The sequence below is a fragment of the Micromys minutus genome, assembly GCF_963924665.1.
Source record: "Micromys minutus genome assembly, chromosome: 7".
Taxonomy (NCBI): domain Eukaryota; kingdom Metazoa; phylum Chordata; class Mammalia; order Rodentia; family Muridae; genus Micromys; species Micromys minutus.
In genome coordinates this window covers 73,458,967-73,475,073 of record NC_137976.1, presented here as the reverse complement: position 1 = coordinate 73,475,073, position 16,107 = coordinate 73,458,967, and the positions used below count along the sequence as shown (strand labels likewise).

General features: G+C 48.5%; 1 protein-coding gene across 3 annotated transcripts; it reads right to left on the bottom strand.

The window, feature by feature from the left end:
- Window positions 1-363: 363 nt before the first annotated feature.
- Window positions 364-4,987, bottom strand: LOC308422344 (protein DGCR6). Of its 3 annotated transcripts, none has more exons than XM_080918890.1 (5): window positions 4,828-4,987; window positions 4,579-4,739; window positions 2,271-2,371; window positions 1,534-1,701; window positions 364-853 (listed from the first exon to the last, which is right to left on the bottom strand). In XM_080918890.1, exons 1-5 carry the CDS (start codon window positions 4,935-4,937, stop codon window positions 770-772), a joined length of 624 nt encoding a protein of 207 aa, XP_080775016.1. In that variant the 5' UTR covers window positions 4,938-4,987; the 3' UTR covers window positions 364-769. The 3 variants fall into 3 exon arrangements, with proteins under 3 accessions (XP_080775016.1, XP_080775017.1, XP_080775018.1); XM_080918891.1 differs by having other exon boundaries at window positions 1,534-1,683; XM_080918892.1 differs by having other exon boundaries at window positions 365-853; window positions 1,534-1,674.
- Window positions 4,988-16,107: the final 11,120 nt, after the last annotated feature.

The window sequence follows — 16,107 nt, the reverse complement described above, 5'->3', positions numbered from 1 at the left end:
TGCACATGAAGTCAATGTCTGGTCACTCTAATTAAGACATTAGGGACAACACCCATCCATTTTTATTCCACAACCCAGATGTATAGACTCTGGATGACTGCAGGCGGCACCCAGACGCTGAGGCCCAGCTCCCCTCCGGCCCCTCTGCCCTTCACTCCAGTAACTCAAGTCCTAGCTGGGTCTGTGGCATGCGTCCTGCTAAGTGCTTTAGTTTCATATAGCAGTTTGGGGTCTGTATTAATTAGGGACCTGACAATGCAAATACTAAGGGCTTGGCTGGGGTGTCCCAGAAGGGCACTGTCATATGGTGGCTGCCACTCTGCTGACTCCAACATGGCCGGAGCCACTAGGGAAGGATGCTAGGTAGCACAGACACAAACCATGTCCCAGGTACTTTATTTTCCTAAGCCGTATTGAACTTGGGTTTTGGAGCTTCTTCCATCCAGGGCTGGGGCTGTCAAAGGAGGGGCTACGTAGGAATAAGGCAAAACCCAAGCCTGAAGGGAATGTGGGATATGCTCAGAGAGGAAGGTGCTTGAACCAATATTCCCACTCAACATTCAGTCGTGGGGTCTTTTCATGACACCTTTCCTACTGTTTGGACCCGTCCCCTCCAAATCTGAACAGTAGACGGCAGCAGGCATAGCCAGGGTCTAATCAGCCCCTCAGATCAGACCTGTTGGCAGCTGGACAGCCAGTAGTCCTCATACAGACAGGGCTGTGGCGCCAGCCATCCTAGGCAACAGGACAGCAAGGACCCCACACTTGGTCACAGAGCTGCCTTTCCCACTTGGCAGCCCCTCTGCTGCAGTTTCCTGATGAGTTCCAATAGGTTCATTTGCAGCGTCAGCTCCTGGGATGTAAAAAAAAGGCCCTGTAAGGAGCAGCATGAAACCACATGGCTTTCTGCCTTGGCTAAGGCAGGTACAGAGCCTAGAAGATGTAGGTAATGAGGCTAAGAGGGTGATTTTCCTGTGGATGCTAGCCATGGCCAGGAGAAGGGAGAGTCTGAGCCAGCAGTCTCTGACTGACTTGAGAGTCCAACAGGGGCTAGCGTGCTGGAGATAGGAAGAAACCTGTGCAAGGATAGACAGGTGGGCACTACCCCAGGGCTGGCATGCTCACCCCCCTGTGGGCATGGGGATCAGACTCTGTTCTTCACAGGGTCTTTCACCTAAACTCTATCACTGACTCTAGGCTTCCCTAGGAACCAATGTGCTAAGACTCCGGATGGACTTGGTGTATTGGCATAGGCCCATAATCCCTGCACTCAGAAACTGACGCCATAGCTGACCTTGTCTCAAAAATAGATAGATAAGTAGATAGAGAGATAGGTAGGTAGATAGAGAGATAGGTAGGTAGATAGGTAGATAGAGAGATAGATAGGTAGATAGAGAGATAGGTAGATAGAGAGATAGATAGGTAGATAGAGAGATAGATAGGTAGATAGGTAGGTAGGTAGAAAGAACAAGCAAAACATCACCCAAGATCTAAAGAAAAGAAAACCTAAAACATAATGGCTACAGTGCTGACCTGAGGATTAGTGGTCACATAGAAACCAGCCACCCCTGCCTTCTCCAGTGTGCTCTGCTGGTCGGCAACCTTCCGGTCCAGTTCCAGGACAATCTTTCGGTCCATTGCCTGCTGCTCCTCCCGGATCCGGTGTTCCATGGCCTGCCATGGCTTGAGTGAGGATGGCTCCTGCTAGGGCTTCCGCCCAGGGTTTCTTAAACACAAGCTCCCACTGGCTACTTCCTCCTGGCTGCGCTGCCCACCACAGTGGTTCTGATTACAGGGTATTCTTGCTCATAGCTCAGAGGGGCTCCATAAGGCTCCCCAACAGTTCCAGCCTGAAATGCCTTTGAGACCGGTCATTCACCCCTTGGGGCCACCGCGCCTCACCCCCAACACCAAGGCTTGCTGATTTCCTGGGGTTCCACATCTGACCCTGAGCTCCCTGGTAAGATGGGCCTCTCCCTGACTGGTCTTGTCATCCCAACATTGTGCTTCATCACCTGGGACAGAAGGGACAATGTCCCTACTCAGCGACTGTTCTACGCAGCCCTACTCCAGAGATGCTTGTTTGCCAGGACAGGGGAGTGACAGATGACCAACTCTCCTCTTAGCTAGGGCACACCTCAGTCACCATGGGGGAAAATCATGAGTGGGAACTCACCAGACCTCCAGCACCCATTAGCTCAGCTTCTGAGCCACCCTCAGCCCCACCACCAAGCCATGAGGAGTCCGGCCCAGCAGTCCCATCCTCCTACCTCCAGCTCACGCTGCTGAGCTGCCTGGAGCACTGGCAAGTTGTGGGGCCGGCAGGACTGCTGGGCTTCCAGATGCTTCTGCCTCAGAGTCTGTCTGAGCACTGGGAGGGAGGGAAAGATCCATCAGCAAGAGCAGGTGTTAGGAAGACGGGCAGTTGGGTGAGAGGTCCGGTTCAAGGGTCTCTAAGGAAGCCCGTCCTAGACGGCTATGGGGAGTTTTAGTCCCTGGAGGACTGTTCTTAGCCAGCACCTTCTTCACATCCATGGTGCTGACAGGGCTGTGTAGGTTAAGCATCAAAGATCAGAGCTCAGTACACCCAGAGCCCGAACAGGAGGCAGGTGCTTGAGACAGATAGTTCTAGCTGTGCTCTCTTGGACTTCCTCCATAGGACATCACACAGGGACTCTGGGTGAATACTGTATATACTGTATTCAAGAGCCAAAAGCCTATAAAAGGAGGAAGAGGGCTCTGTCTGCCAGCAGTGCAGTTGTTGAGGCAAGCTTGGTGCTACCTTATGGGTAAGCAGAGCAGCTCCTACTCGCCAGCCAGGTGAAGGGGCCCACGGGCCCACACTGTGAGCCTACAGGGTTCTGCAGTCCTTACCCTCTGCCAGCAAGCAAAGTACCTGGTCCCTGGCAAATTGCTACACACGTAGATATGTACAAACCATCTGCCCTAGTGGGCAGATTAGAGATGGCAGGCACACAGAATGGTAAGAATTTGATGTCACAAAATGGAGCGCACACCTGTCTGAGCATAAAACGGGAGTGTGGGTGACCAGCTATGTGAAAGTCTAACACTCTTCTAGAAGAGATTCGTGGGACAGCTCTATTCAGAAGGATCCTTGAGGTTCCCTTAAATCTGACAGCCTCAGCAATGCGTATAACCTCCCCTAGGTTTTGGCATTTTCTGTACCAGTGACACACACCACTTATTACTGCTGTTTGAAACTGAGTCCATCACAAATCTGTCAATGCAAGGGCAAGAAAGAGACGGCCTGATTGCCTGCCTGCAGTGAATATGAGGCAGGCTCAAGGCTTGGGGCAGCAGGTACATGTGTGAGACATCATCTCCTTATCCAATGCTGAAAGACACCTCCGGTCAGTTCCCAGAGTCCAGCCACCACTGGATCTGGCTGAAGACAGCAGAGGCTCTCACTATCAGATGCCCCACCCAAAGGGGCTCTGCAGGATAATGGCCAGCTTCATAATGACATCAGGGGAAGCAGCAGTCAGAGTGAGCACCTTTCCTTCTGGTGACGAAGGAAGTACTATGGGAAGAATGATGTCTGTGACAGGGAGCCAGGCGAAGCCTCCTTCTGCTTACTGAAAAGAATGGGCAAGGCAGGGCGGGCCCAGACTCGGAATCCAACTACTAGAGAGGCCGAGACAGAAGGACAGCCAGCTCTACACAACACAGTGGGACAGTCTTGGAAAACCAAAAGGGAAAAGAATGAACTGATCGTGTACTTTAGACTTGTAAACTAGATACACTATAGACCTCCATAAAAACATTAAAGAGACCAGAATAGCACAGCCACTCAAACTTGGTGAAGAAATATAGCTCTTGGCAAACGAGAGATTTCTCAACAATTCTGAGGCCAGCATTACCTTTATCCCTACATAAACACTACAAGAAAACTACAGGCTGTCATACATCAGGAATAAGGGCAAAACCCCTAAAATTTTCATGAATCAAATTAAGCAGACATGACTCAGATGAGTATGGGTCCCCACTGGAACTGGTAAAGATTTTGACAAAATCCAACACCTATCTCTAATCAGGAAATCCTGGCAGCACACAGGCATTGCCAGAAAGGCAGAGTATGTTTGCCTGTAAATGTAGCTCAATATAGAAAACTTGCTTGGCAGGTGAGAGGCCCTGGGTTCAGCCCTCGGTATCAAAATCCAAAGCAATAAAAAAACTCCAACAACTATAGTGTAGTATTAGCGGTGAGCTTGGGGACGTCGTCACACTATGCTTTCCTAAAATGTCTGAACCAAGTCAAGCTTGAACAAATAGAATGGAAGGGAAATCTGATGGCACAACTGGAGACGACTAGTATAATTTATAGGCGAAGGCGATCAAGCCTGATACTCAAATGGGAAGATGCTGGAATAACGGGTTTCCTAAACCGGCAACACAAAGCTGTCAACAGACCTACAAGCAGCAAGCTCCATCAGGCCTAGGAGGCTGTGGGCACTCTAGTGAAAGCGAGTAAGAAGTCTCTGCACGGCAGACTGAAGGGGACAGCATGGCTCTGCACTCCCTAGGGACGGCCTAGGAAGGTCCCGCCGCCCCCTGCACCTCGGTGTTCGTTCTGCAGCCGCAGTCGCTGGTTGTAGAGGCTCTTCTCGGTGAGGTGCTGGATCTCCAGAAGCCCCTGCACGATCTCAAACACCGTTCCGTCGAGCAGCGCCAGGGCCAAGTCGCTGAGCGTGGTGTAGGACAGGCGCTGCTGAAAGGAGCTGCGAGCAGACCTCCCGGTGAGCGCCGCCCCGCCCCGGCCCTGCCCCCGCCCCGTCCTCCTGCCACCAGCCGCCCGACGCCTCGCACCTGGGCAGCTCCTTGACCAGGCTCTGCAGCGCTGACAGCAGCTGGTAGTGCCGCTCCTGCTGCCGGGCCCGGTCCGCCGCCTCGTCCCCGGCGCCCGCGTAGCGGTCCATAGCACGGTCCCCCACCGCCGCCCCTCGAGTCTGTTCCTAGGGTGCACCGGTGTGCCCCGCCCCCTTACGTCATTCTCCAGCGCGGATGACGTGTGCGCCCCGCCCCTCCAGTCAGTCTCGGGCTCACTCAGCGCGGTGTGTCACGCACAATAACGTGCGCCCCACTACTTCAGAGAGGCTTTTTGTAGAAGCTCTTTGTCCTAGGGAGAAGCTGGGGCACCCTGAGCTCCCATGTGGAGCTGAACTTGGAGGTGCGTGCCCAGGGCTCTGCATCCTGGTGTTTTAAAGAAGCCAGCCAGGCCTGCTTTAGAGTGCGCAGACATCGGGTAGTACTCCATCCTGGGGGATCTCAGGAGAACGGTACGGGGGAAATCCAGCTTCTCTTTAGGGTTCTTAGTCTCATTAATAAAAGAATTTAGGACAATTTTATTAGAGTTCAAAGATACCACACCCCCACAAGAAGACCTCAGCAACTGCCTGGAAATGGAGAATAGATTAGAAAAGGGTCTTATGAAGTTGAACTAATAATGCTGGCTCAGCAGTCCGTTACCCACTGAGCCAGCCCCAGATCCTGGTAATGTTAACATTCAAAATTTAACTTGCAGCGTGAATAAGAGAAACGACACCTTCCTACAGCAGGTTTTTGGTACTATGCTGCGGCTGAAGGACTTACGCTTCTAGAATTACACTCCCTGCATCCTTTTTCTTTTTATCAGTATTTTTAAGTATAGGTCTATTGAAGCATCCTGGTTATTTTCTTTTTGTCTTCCTGTTTGCCACGATAAGCTCTGAAGTAGTGAATTCAGATCTCAATAACTTATAAATGACAGTGAAGAAACCTTGCAAAGTTTGAATTCAAATGCAATCCACAACACCCCATAGCCTCAGATATTTGGAAACTTGGTCTCCAGTTGGTGGAATTATTCAGGAAGGATTAGGAGGTGTGGCTTTGTTGAAGAAAGAGTGTCACTGAGGGCTGGTTTTGAGACTTTAAAACCCACACCATCCATGCACTGTCTGTCTGTCTGTCTGTCTCTCTGTCTGTCTCATCTCCTGTCTCATCACTACCACCACCACCTCATACTTATGGATTAAGATGTAAGCTATCAGCTACTGTCCCAGGGCCATGCTTGCCTGGCTGGTGCCATGCTCCCTGCCGTGAAGGTCCTGGAGTCACCTTCTGAAGCTGTAAGACCCTAATAAACCCTTCTTAGTTCACGGTGTCCACACAGCAATAGAAAAGCCACAGAGACACCTGTACATGGAGAAGTAATTTGCATGAATAAACATACTCCAAAGTAACTGTAATTTAATGTTGACAGTATACCAAATTATGGTGAATCATTTAAATCATACATTTAAAAGTCATGATCTGCAGCTGGGGATGTAGTTTAGTTGTTAGAGCGTTGCCTAGCATTCAAGATTCAGTGGCTCTCTGTGCAGTGCCACACAAACTGAGCATGGCAGTGCATGCCTGGGACCCCAGCACTCGGGAACGGCAGGCATGATCAGTGAATTCCAGGCTGGCCTGAGATGCACTGGACTGTGGCTCCAAAAGAAGGTCATTATTGTTCACACACTCACCTCTGGATATGAGTGTGAGCAATTTCTGAATGCCTTTTTAGCACACTGGTTAAGACACAAACTAACAGAACCCAAACAGGGACACATGCCTGAGACACATATTAGTGTGTCACATGTCACATGTACCCTATAGTGTCCCGTGACAGCTGAGAGCCGGGTCACATGTTACAGCCTGTGGCAGCTGAGAAGGATGAAGGCTAGAGTAACCATGGCACTGTGCCATCTGTGCTACCACGTGACAACTAAGGGAAGATGCGCGCCTCTACCATCTAACAGCCAGGAGGATAGATGGAGACTGTCATTTTACATGATGATCCCCACAGAGACCCAGGGGATAACAGCACTGGGCATCTGTGGTGCCTTAAGATGTCAGGAACGGAGGCCATAGTTAAGAGCTTTTACCTCGTTGCTTCATATGACAGTCCAGAGATTGCACGCAGACAGTGAGCCACAGTCTGCCCTAGGGATGCTGTGACATCATCTGTGACATGGTAATGCCAGGGCTGCAGTCTGTCCTTGTGGGAATAAGGACTGTGTTTATTCTCAGCTGTTAGACCAAGGAGGTTTGGGTCTTCACCCTACATAACATAAAAGTCATATGCAGTATGAGCTGGGATATGGGCCTGAGACACATTATTGTGTCGTTGTGTGTATGTGCATGTCTACACATATATGTAATGTCTCAGCTGAGGAGAACGCATCAGTCACATGTCACTGTAATACATGGTACTACATGATAGCTGGGAGAAGGCTCAGATTGGCTTGCACTATGTCACATAAGATATTTGACAACTGAAACACACTTTTTTGTCACTTTGTGTCACTACATAACACATCTGATATCTACTGTTTCTCTAATAATTATGAGACAACTCAGAGAGGGGCCAGACCTTGATTCCTAATGTTACAATGTTACCGAGGATGTCATGTAACATCAAAGATCATAAACCTCAGCTGCGTTATGTCACTGTGGAATTTACTAAACCCTACAGTGGCTTAAAGAGGGGACATGCATCTCATTCATGTCTGTGTGCATCATGATGTCACATACGTATCACACAGCTCATGGGAGAAGATACAGTCACCACTCACCTTAAGCTGTGCTGTCATGTGACACAGGGCATGCGCATTAGGACACTGTGAGAAGTCGGACAGCTGCTAATGGGACTGTGGAGGACAAAGGCACAGCCAGTGGTGGTGAAAATGAAAGTTGTGCAGGTACTGACATCGTGTACATAGGCTAGCCTCTGTGTTGACATCAGGGCTCCTGAATGAGTGAATGCAGGCTAAATCTATGAACCATTGTGTCCAGCAGCGCACAGTGTGTGTAGGACATTGGACATATGTCTGTGCATGTATGCATATGCATACAAATATGTACATGCCTATAGAAATATATTTAGTCTGCGCTTAAGTATATGAGTGATTGAGATTGAAGCACTGTGCTTAAAAAGATAGGATTCTGGTACTGTGTTATCTGTCTGTCTGTCTGTCTATCTATCTATCTGTACTGGCTGTTCTGTGTCAACTTGACACAAGCTGGAGTTATCACAGAGAAAGGAGCCTCAGTTGAGGAAATGCCTCCATGAGATCCAGCAGTAAGGCATTTTCTCAACTAGTGATCAGGGGGGAGGGTCCAGCCCATTGTGGGTGGAGCCATCCCTGGCCCAGCCAACTGTGGGTGGAGCCATCCCTGGGCTGGTAGACCTGGGTTCTATAAGAAAGCAACTTGAGCAAGCCAGGGGAAGCAAGCCAGTAAGTAACATCCCTCCATGGCCTCTGCATCAGCTCCTGCTTCCTGACCTGCTTGAGTTCCAGTCCTGACTTCCTCTGGTGGTGAACAGCGATATGGAAGTGTAAGCTGAATAAATCTCTTTCCTCCCCAACTTGCTTCTTGGTCATGATGTTTGTGCAGGAAGAGAAACCCTGACTATGACACTGTCTATTTATTTATTATGAGGCAGGGCCTCTGTGTATAGCCCTGGCTGTCCTGGAGCTCACTTTATAATCCAGGCTGGCCTCAGACTCACAGGGATCCTCGGGCCTCTGCCTCCCAAATACCATTAGACACATTGGTAAGGGAGTCTTACACCATCCCCGTGAATCATGATTAGCATTGTTCATCTGATACTGTCTATTCACACAGGTCTCATCTTTCTGAATGACTTTATGTTGCACTTTCTTGAAACCAGCCTCACAGAAGCGGTGTGGGGACTGAAGTCTTCATGTACAAGACTGCCCGCGTGAACCACTGACTTGGGGCAATGTTGTGTTTACGAGTTTCCCACAGTGAGCCCCGCTGGACTTAGCTGACTTGGGTGCCATTGTTTTCTCAGAGGGACACTGTACTTTAGCTACGAGTGGTGCACATAATGCGTACTTCGGGGATGTGCTCTAACAGCCTGGCGTATGAACAGCAGAGCGTCTCATTGTCTCTGAGAAAGACTTTTGAGCATTGTACACTGCATGTAACATTTTGTTCAATGACAGTCGTTTTAAATGTCATCTACCAGCTGTGTGTGTGAGTTCCAGAACCCCACGGACCCCTCTGAGCATGACAACGCAAGTGTTCAGTGTATGTCAGCAGCTCCTCACCTGGACCACACGGCCTCCAGAGGCTCTGAGTGGGTAGCTCGTGATCTAGAAGGTATAGGTTGGTGTATGTAAAGAGGGAAAAGCCCTACCAACCCAGAATTCTATATATATAGCATTTTTTCATTATACTGGAGATGAAATTAAAATGTTACCAGTTGGAGATGTAGCTCAGTGGTAAAGCACTTGCTGACTTGTCTTAGTCACAGTTGCTGTGAAGGGCTACTCTTATAAAAGAAAGCATTTAACCGGGGGCTTGCCTGAACTTTATCCTTTATCCTTACGGCAAGCACGGTGGCATGCAGGCAGACACTGGACAGTAGCTGAGAGCTACGTTTTATTCTGTAGGCGGAGCGGGTGAGGGGAAGGAGAGGGAGAGAGATGGAGAGGGAGATGGAGAGGGAGACTCTAGAAAGAGCCTAGGACTAACATGAGCTTTTGAAACCTCAAAGCTCACCCCCAGTGAGACACTTGCTCCAACAAGACCACACCTCCTAATCCTTCTAATTCTCTCAAAGAACCTCTCTCCCTGGTGGCTAACATTCAAATATATGAGCCTATGGGGGCCGTTCTCGTTCAAACCATCACACCTACTATGCATAAGGCTCCAGGCTCAGTCATTAGAACTACCAAAAAAAGTAAATTTAAAAAAAGAAAAGAAATTAAGATATATCCCCAGCTAAGCAAAGGGTGAATGAGAAATGCTGTAGGCAGTGTAAGGAAAAGATAACGGGGCACCAATGAAAGGAAAAGTCACAGGGCACCAGTGTTGTGAAAGGATAACGATCCGAGTCACGGCACCAATGTTAGGGGAAGGATGAAGAGAGTGGGGGGCATATGGCCCATGGAGGTGCGGCGAGGCCTGAGGGCAAGGGAGATGCCTCTGGGAGGTCCATGTTGGGAATCCTTTCCCTCTGAGGGACCAGCCACACAACAGTATAGTACGGAATACAGTTTATTCAGGTCATGGGAGAGTTAAGAGGGTGGTAGAGGCAGAGAGAGAGAGAGAAGTAGAGGAGTAGAGGCCGGCCATGAGCACGTGGGACAGAGGGGGAAGGGAAAGGGGAGAGCAAGGCTGCAAGAGCACAAGGGCAGAAGAGGCCAAGAGAGAGAGGAGGGGTCAAGCAGCTCCTTTTATAGTGTCAGGTCACTGGGGTGGAGCATACCTGGCCACTGCTGGGTAATTGAGGGGTGGGGTATACCTGGCTGTTGCTAGGTAACTGAGAGGTGGGGTTTACAGAATCCCAACAGGCAGCAACAGCACAGACAAGAAAAACTGTGGAAAGGGGGAATAAATGCAGCAAACACACCTCAGAGTAACTTACATCTCTCATTGGACTGTTTAACAAGAGAGCAACCGTGCCTGGTCCTGAAACCCGGCCAACTACCCAGGGCCAGCGAAGTCACGGGTCTCGAAGAAGAAGCTACGGTCACTGCTCTACTAAACCAGCATAGTCTAACTAAATGACAAGTAATTGTCTTTATACCCAGAGATAAGAGAAATTCTCATCCTGAATCAGGGAAATTTCTCCTTACAGTAGATGGAAAACTACACTATAGAAAACTACAACCAATCACAATACAGAGTTGTAGGACCCAGCCTAAGTGTAACAACAATTAATGAAAACATAGGCCATGAAAAAATAGTATGAGACAGGGTTTCTCCGTGTAGTCCTGGCTGTCCTGGAGTTCATTCTAGACCAGGCTGGCCTCCGGTTCAGAGCTCTGCTTGGCTATGTCTCCTGAGTGCTGGGGTTAAAGGTGTGTGCCACTAATTCTGGCTCTGAAGAGGCCATAAATTTGAAAGAGAGCAAAGATGGGCATGCAGGAGAATTTGGAGGGAGGGAAAGGATGGAGCAAATGTAATTATGATATCAAAAAATAAACTAAATAATCAAAAACTTTTTTAGTCAAGGCTTTGTTCTAGAACTTGCTGTGTAGACCAGACTGGCTTTGAACTCACAGAGATCCACCTACCTTTGCCTCCCAAGTGCTGCAATTAAGGGTGTGTGCCTCTGCTTCAGCTGGTCAATAAACAAGGGTTAAAGAGTTCTTCGAGTTTTGATGTTTATTAACTGCAGTGTCAGCCTCCTGAAATAAACATGAGCACGGCCGCAGAGGGAGAGCCCTCTGAGTAATTTGATCATAACTCCAGTTTTCATGCTTCTATGTGTATTGAAAGACAAAAAGCACAAAGTAAGTTCACATCTATGTTAATAGGTAAAATCTATATAAATTGTGATTTATAAGCTCTACAGTACAAAACTGATAGAACAGGGGAGGCAGCAATGTGTGTGTGTATGTACACTTGTGTGTATACATGTGTGTGTGTGTATGTGTGTGTGTGCATGCATGCAGCATGTGTGTTCTGGTGCCTAAGGAGGCCAGGAGAAGGTGTTGGATCTCCCAAAACTGGAATTTCAAGTGGATATAGACCATCTGCTGTCAGTGCTGGTAACGAACTTCTCCTCTGGAAGAGCAGCGTTCCAGCCCTAAGAAGAGTTTAATGTCTAAATCTAAGTTCTTTGCGTTGTCCCGAATATGTGTGTGAAACAGCTTCAAGGTGAGACTGGTCTGGAGGAAGCAGCAGGAAGGACCAGTGTCAGAGGCTGAAGAGCTCAGTGCAGCTCTGTGGGCCAGGGCCTGTCCGGGCAGCCACCATCAGGGAGAGGTAGGAGGAAGCTGCAGCTCTTGAGTAACAGGACCTGTGACAGTGGATCCAAGTTGCAACTCCCTGAAGCTTACATGAAATTTTTAAAAGTTGTGAAAAAAAATAAATGAATACTAGCTTGAGAATATTTTCACACTGAAACCTGTTTTGTGAATTTTAAGCTGTCTGAGTCTGTAGAGGCCTGATTTCTACATAAGAATGGACTGACAGGCAGCCGTAGCCTTTGGAAGAGGATCTGTTACTCAGCTGATAAAGTCACCATCAGAGATCTGAGAAGGATAAATGTGAGCAGAAAGTATAATCCAGTGGCCTCTGTATCAATTTAAATGACAGAAATGTACTTGCTACCTGGATGGTTATCCTAGGATCCTCCATGATGCTGCTGATGGTTTCACTGGAGTCAGAGGTCAGGGCCGACCTTGGTGAGGCAAGAAGAGGCAGTCGACTCCCCAGTGTCCAGCTTGTGCACAGTTTGGGCAGAGTCCTGGCAGTGGGTGAGGTATGGGGCAGTTCTTTGCCCAGTGGTTAGTATTACCACAATCCAGGTGGGTTGTCGGTGCCCTGTCATATTCTTTGGGGAAGATCTGAGGCCTGGCTCTAGGAGCTGGTGGGTGTGTGTATCATGGGGAGCTTTTGTATTATTCAGCAGGTCTCTGAGGATGTTGAGGGCTATCATGTAACATATTCGGTATATCTGTTTTAAGCAAAATCTACTTGTTGGTTAGTTGCTTCAGCTTTAACCTTGATAGCATAAACAGAAGTGTGTCCCTGTGAATGATTCTATTGGTACTGGGCATGACTGTGAACAACGTTCTGAGCACATTAAATAATCCCATCATGGATAAGGTGACTGGCAGTTAACTTGCTTGTCTTATTATCTTTACCGGTTTACAGTGATGTGGTGGTTTAAATGGGAATGGCCCCCATAAACACTCCTGTTTGAATGCTTGGCCTAGAGGGAGAGGCATTATTAAAAGTGCAGCCTTGTTGGAGGAAATGCATCACTAGGCTTTGAGGTCTTAGATGCTCTAGCTAGGTCTACTTTGATTCAGATCAAGATGTAGAACTCTCAGCTCCTTTGGCACTTTATGCAAATCCTCCACTCCACACTTCTTGGCATGCTGATAATGAACAAAACCTCTGAAACTATAAACCAGTTCCAATGAAATGTTTTCTTCCCTTTTAGGCGTTGCTGTGGTCATGGTGTCTCTTAACATCAATACAACCCTAAGACCGACAAGTTAGCAGCTTCTTGTTTACAAGATTAGGATTCCACAGTTTTGTCCCTGTTAACTTATAGCCTTAAAACTTTAAGTTGAAGATTTAAATCAAGATCCTTTAGCACAAAAATAAAATCTTAGGCCACAAATGCAGTGCATAGAGACTGAGAACCTTACCTTCCTGATCCTTATAGGTCACATGAGCCATGCCACCAGAACCAGCATGGAATGGGCGAGGTAGATGATGTCCAAACCCTAGAAATCTCAAAAACTGAGATTTGAATCTCATTCTGGGACTAGCAGGAGTGGGGCTAATTCCCTCCCTGTTTCTGTGCCTGCCTCAGAGCACATAACCACATGGTCACAAGTAATCAGTCACATAGCACAGCACCTGGAATTCTTTTCCATGCAAATGAGGCATCTCAGTAGTCTTAGCCTTCAGCCAATGACGATTTCCCTCCCTGGATATTCTCACGCCCTTCCCCAAACTATATAACCCTTGGTTCACCCTCAGTGAAGAAATATGAACAAGCTAAGATCATCTCAGAAAGCTGCATCATTAAACATCATTGGAGAGGACTTAGCCTAAAAGAACTGTCGCACAAAGATCCTTGAAGGCTTTCTCTCTCCTCCCTGCACCCCTCTTCCCCCAGCACCTGCTCCCAACAGGACCAGGAACCTGCTTGTCCTGGTATCCACTTCCCCCTTCCGGCATGCCAGGTAGTGGCATCTGATACACTGGAGAGGGAGGACTACAGACCCCACCGGTCCTCTTGGCCCAGTAGGTGACATCTAGACACCCCAGAGGAGAGGGGGAACCAGGAACCACAGATCCTTTTACAGTGCAAAATTATAGAACAGCACATCTTATTGTATGAATAAATTTATCTGAACATCTAAAGCTTAACAAAATTAGAAAAGGAGGCTAGACATGTATTTTCACATTAGTTTCTACCAGCCTGAATAAACCTTAGAACTTCTTAAGCCTTATTTATCAAACATACCTTATCCTTATCTAAAATTTCAGAAGCCTGACATTGAACACAGTCAGCAAGGACATTAAGTGGTTGGACACACATTTTTAAGTCAGTTTCTGTTAACCTGAGAAGACCTTGATTAAGCATACCTTAAACACGTGCTGATCCAGACTTGTAATCTAAATAAGCTTCACCTAGTGGGTCTACCCAGAAGTATTCCCCCTCCCTCTTGTTTCCTTGTTACCCACCAGTCACTCCTTTCTGCCTATCCTTCCTTCTATAGGTAGCTTCACACATTCTATCTGGCTCCTGTGTGGTCCAGGAGCCTTGAGGGGGGTGTCAAATCTTGCTGTCTAGTTGTGCCTTCTGTGCTGGGTCGCGCCTGGTAGGCCATGCTTCTGGGAGATGCCAGCCGCCTGAGAAAGATAGCCTCTCCCACAGGCTCAGAAAAGCTATGCGCTGTGCTTTCCCATGTCTGCAGGTTGTTCCAGATCTGTCAGGGAAGATGCTTGCTGGCTTGTTGCGCGCCACCTGGCGGCCATTTCTAGCTACGTCTCCATCCCAGATTCTGTCTGGTTTATTTGACTGGAGCACAGGGACACACCTGGTTCCTGCTTTCAGACAGTGACATTCTGCAGGTGACTGAAGTCTTGATTTTTCTCTCTCATGCGCCTTCACTGTTCCAAAGAAACGGCCAGGTGTTTCAGAAAGCATGCCTGGTAGCATCCCCCAGAAAGAGCATTAAGAAGAACAAAACCCGAGTGGCTAGTGTTCTAGCCTCAGTCCGTTCCAGGTCAGGGCCAGGCGGCACTTACCTCTGAGGCTCCATGTATCTCCTCCTTGTTATGGATAAGTACAGATTAGCATCTTTCTGTGGGGCGGTCTTTCTCTTCTGCAGGTCGGGCCCCCGTCTGAGCATGCTCAGTGGTCTCTGGGTGGCTGAGCATCTCAGGGCAGCACTGAGATTTGCGTGTGGCTTTAGAAAACTCCCAAAGGCTGAAAGCTGCCCTTTATCATCTTTAGTCTGACATTTTTAGATACATTTTTTAATTTTTATGACTGCTGTTAAGTAGAACTAGGGAGTGCGGTGAACCGGTCAGTTATTGTAAATCACAGTGGACGTACATTTCAGACCTACTCCACCTCTGAGTCACCAACTACCAAAGCAGTCACCAGAAAGTCTTTAAGGAGGATTGGCCAGAAGGTACCCACTTCCTGTTTAAGAAGCCCAGCCTCCTCCAAGTCTGTGTGGTCCATGGCCCCACTGTGAGACATGGAAAACTTAACAGAGACAGTCCACCAAGGATAGCAAACTAGATTGTACCCCTGACCTAACTTCAGTGGTCTGTGGAGGGAAACTAAGGCCCCACAGCCTAGTTTGTGCACCGCAGGCCCAAGGTTTCTTTCTGAGCATCTAAATCTTGCTGGTGACCTCCAGGGGCTGTCCTTATAAACATGGCAGGACTGAATGCAATCTGTATTTTGGCCACAGAACCAGTGTGGAACTGGAAGAGTCCACAAGGAACCCAGAGAATCCACTGGGCTGTGTCTAGTCCCTGGAGACACAAGGATCACCTGTGCTGCACAGACCAGAAGTCTTTGCAGAGGGAGGAAGTGGAGGATCCGATGGACACCGTCTACAGGGAAAATGGTGGTTGCCAACCACGTGGGTGCCTACATGAGCTGGTGGTACCCTTTGCTAGCCTCACCAATGTCTCCGATCAGCCCCACCACTGCCACTATGCCACAGACCTCTGTTCTTGCTGACTCTGGGCACAAAGAACACTTCGCAAGAGCGGTTACCAGCTCCAGGCCGGCCCGCAGAGGTCCCCTGAAGGCTGGGCTCGCCCAAGGTCCAGGCTGCTATGGTTGTAAACATAAGCAGAGCCTGTAACCTCAACTCTTGAGAAGTCAGTTGGAGGATGCGGAGTTTAAAACCAGCTTGCCTTATGCAGAGCATTCAAGGCAGCCCTGTCTACATATGACAAACACCAACTGACCAACCACAAAACCAGCTAACACAACAAATCAAACAGCTAGCCAACCAACCACAAAACCCTCAGAGTCTTCCTTACGTGAGGCGTGTCCTTCATGTACCCTTCCAGCCCACCCATCTTCTGTCTTAA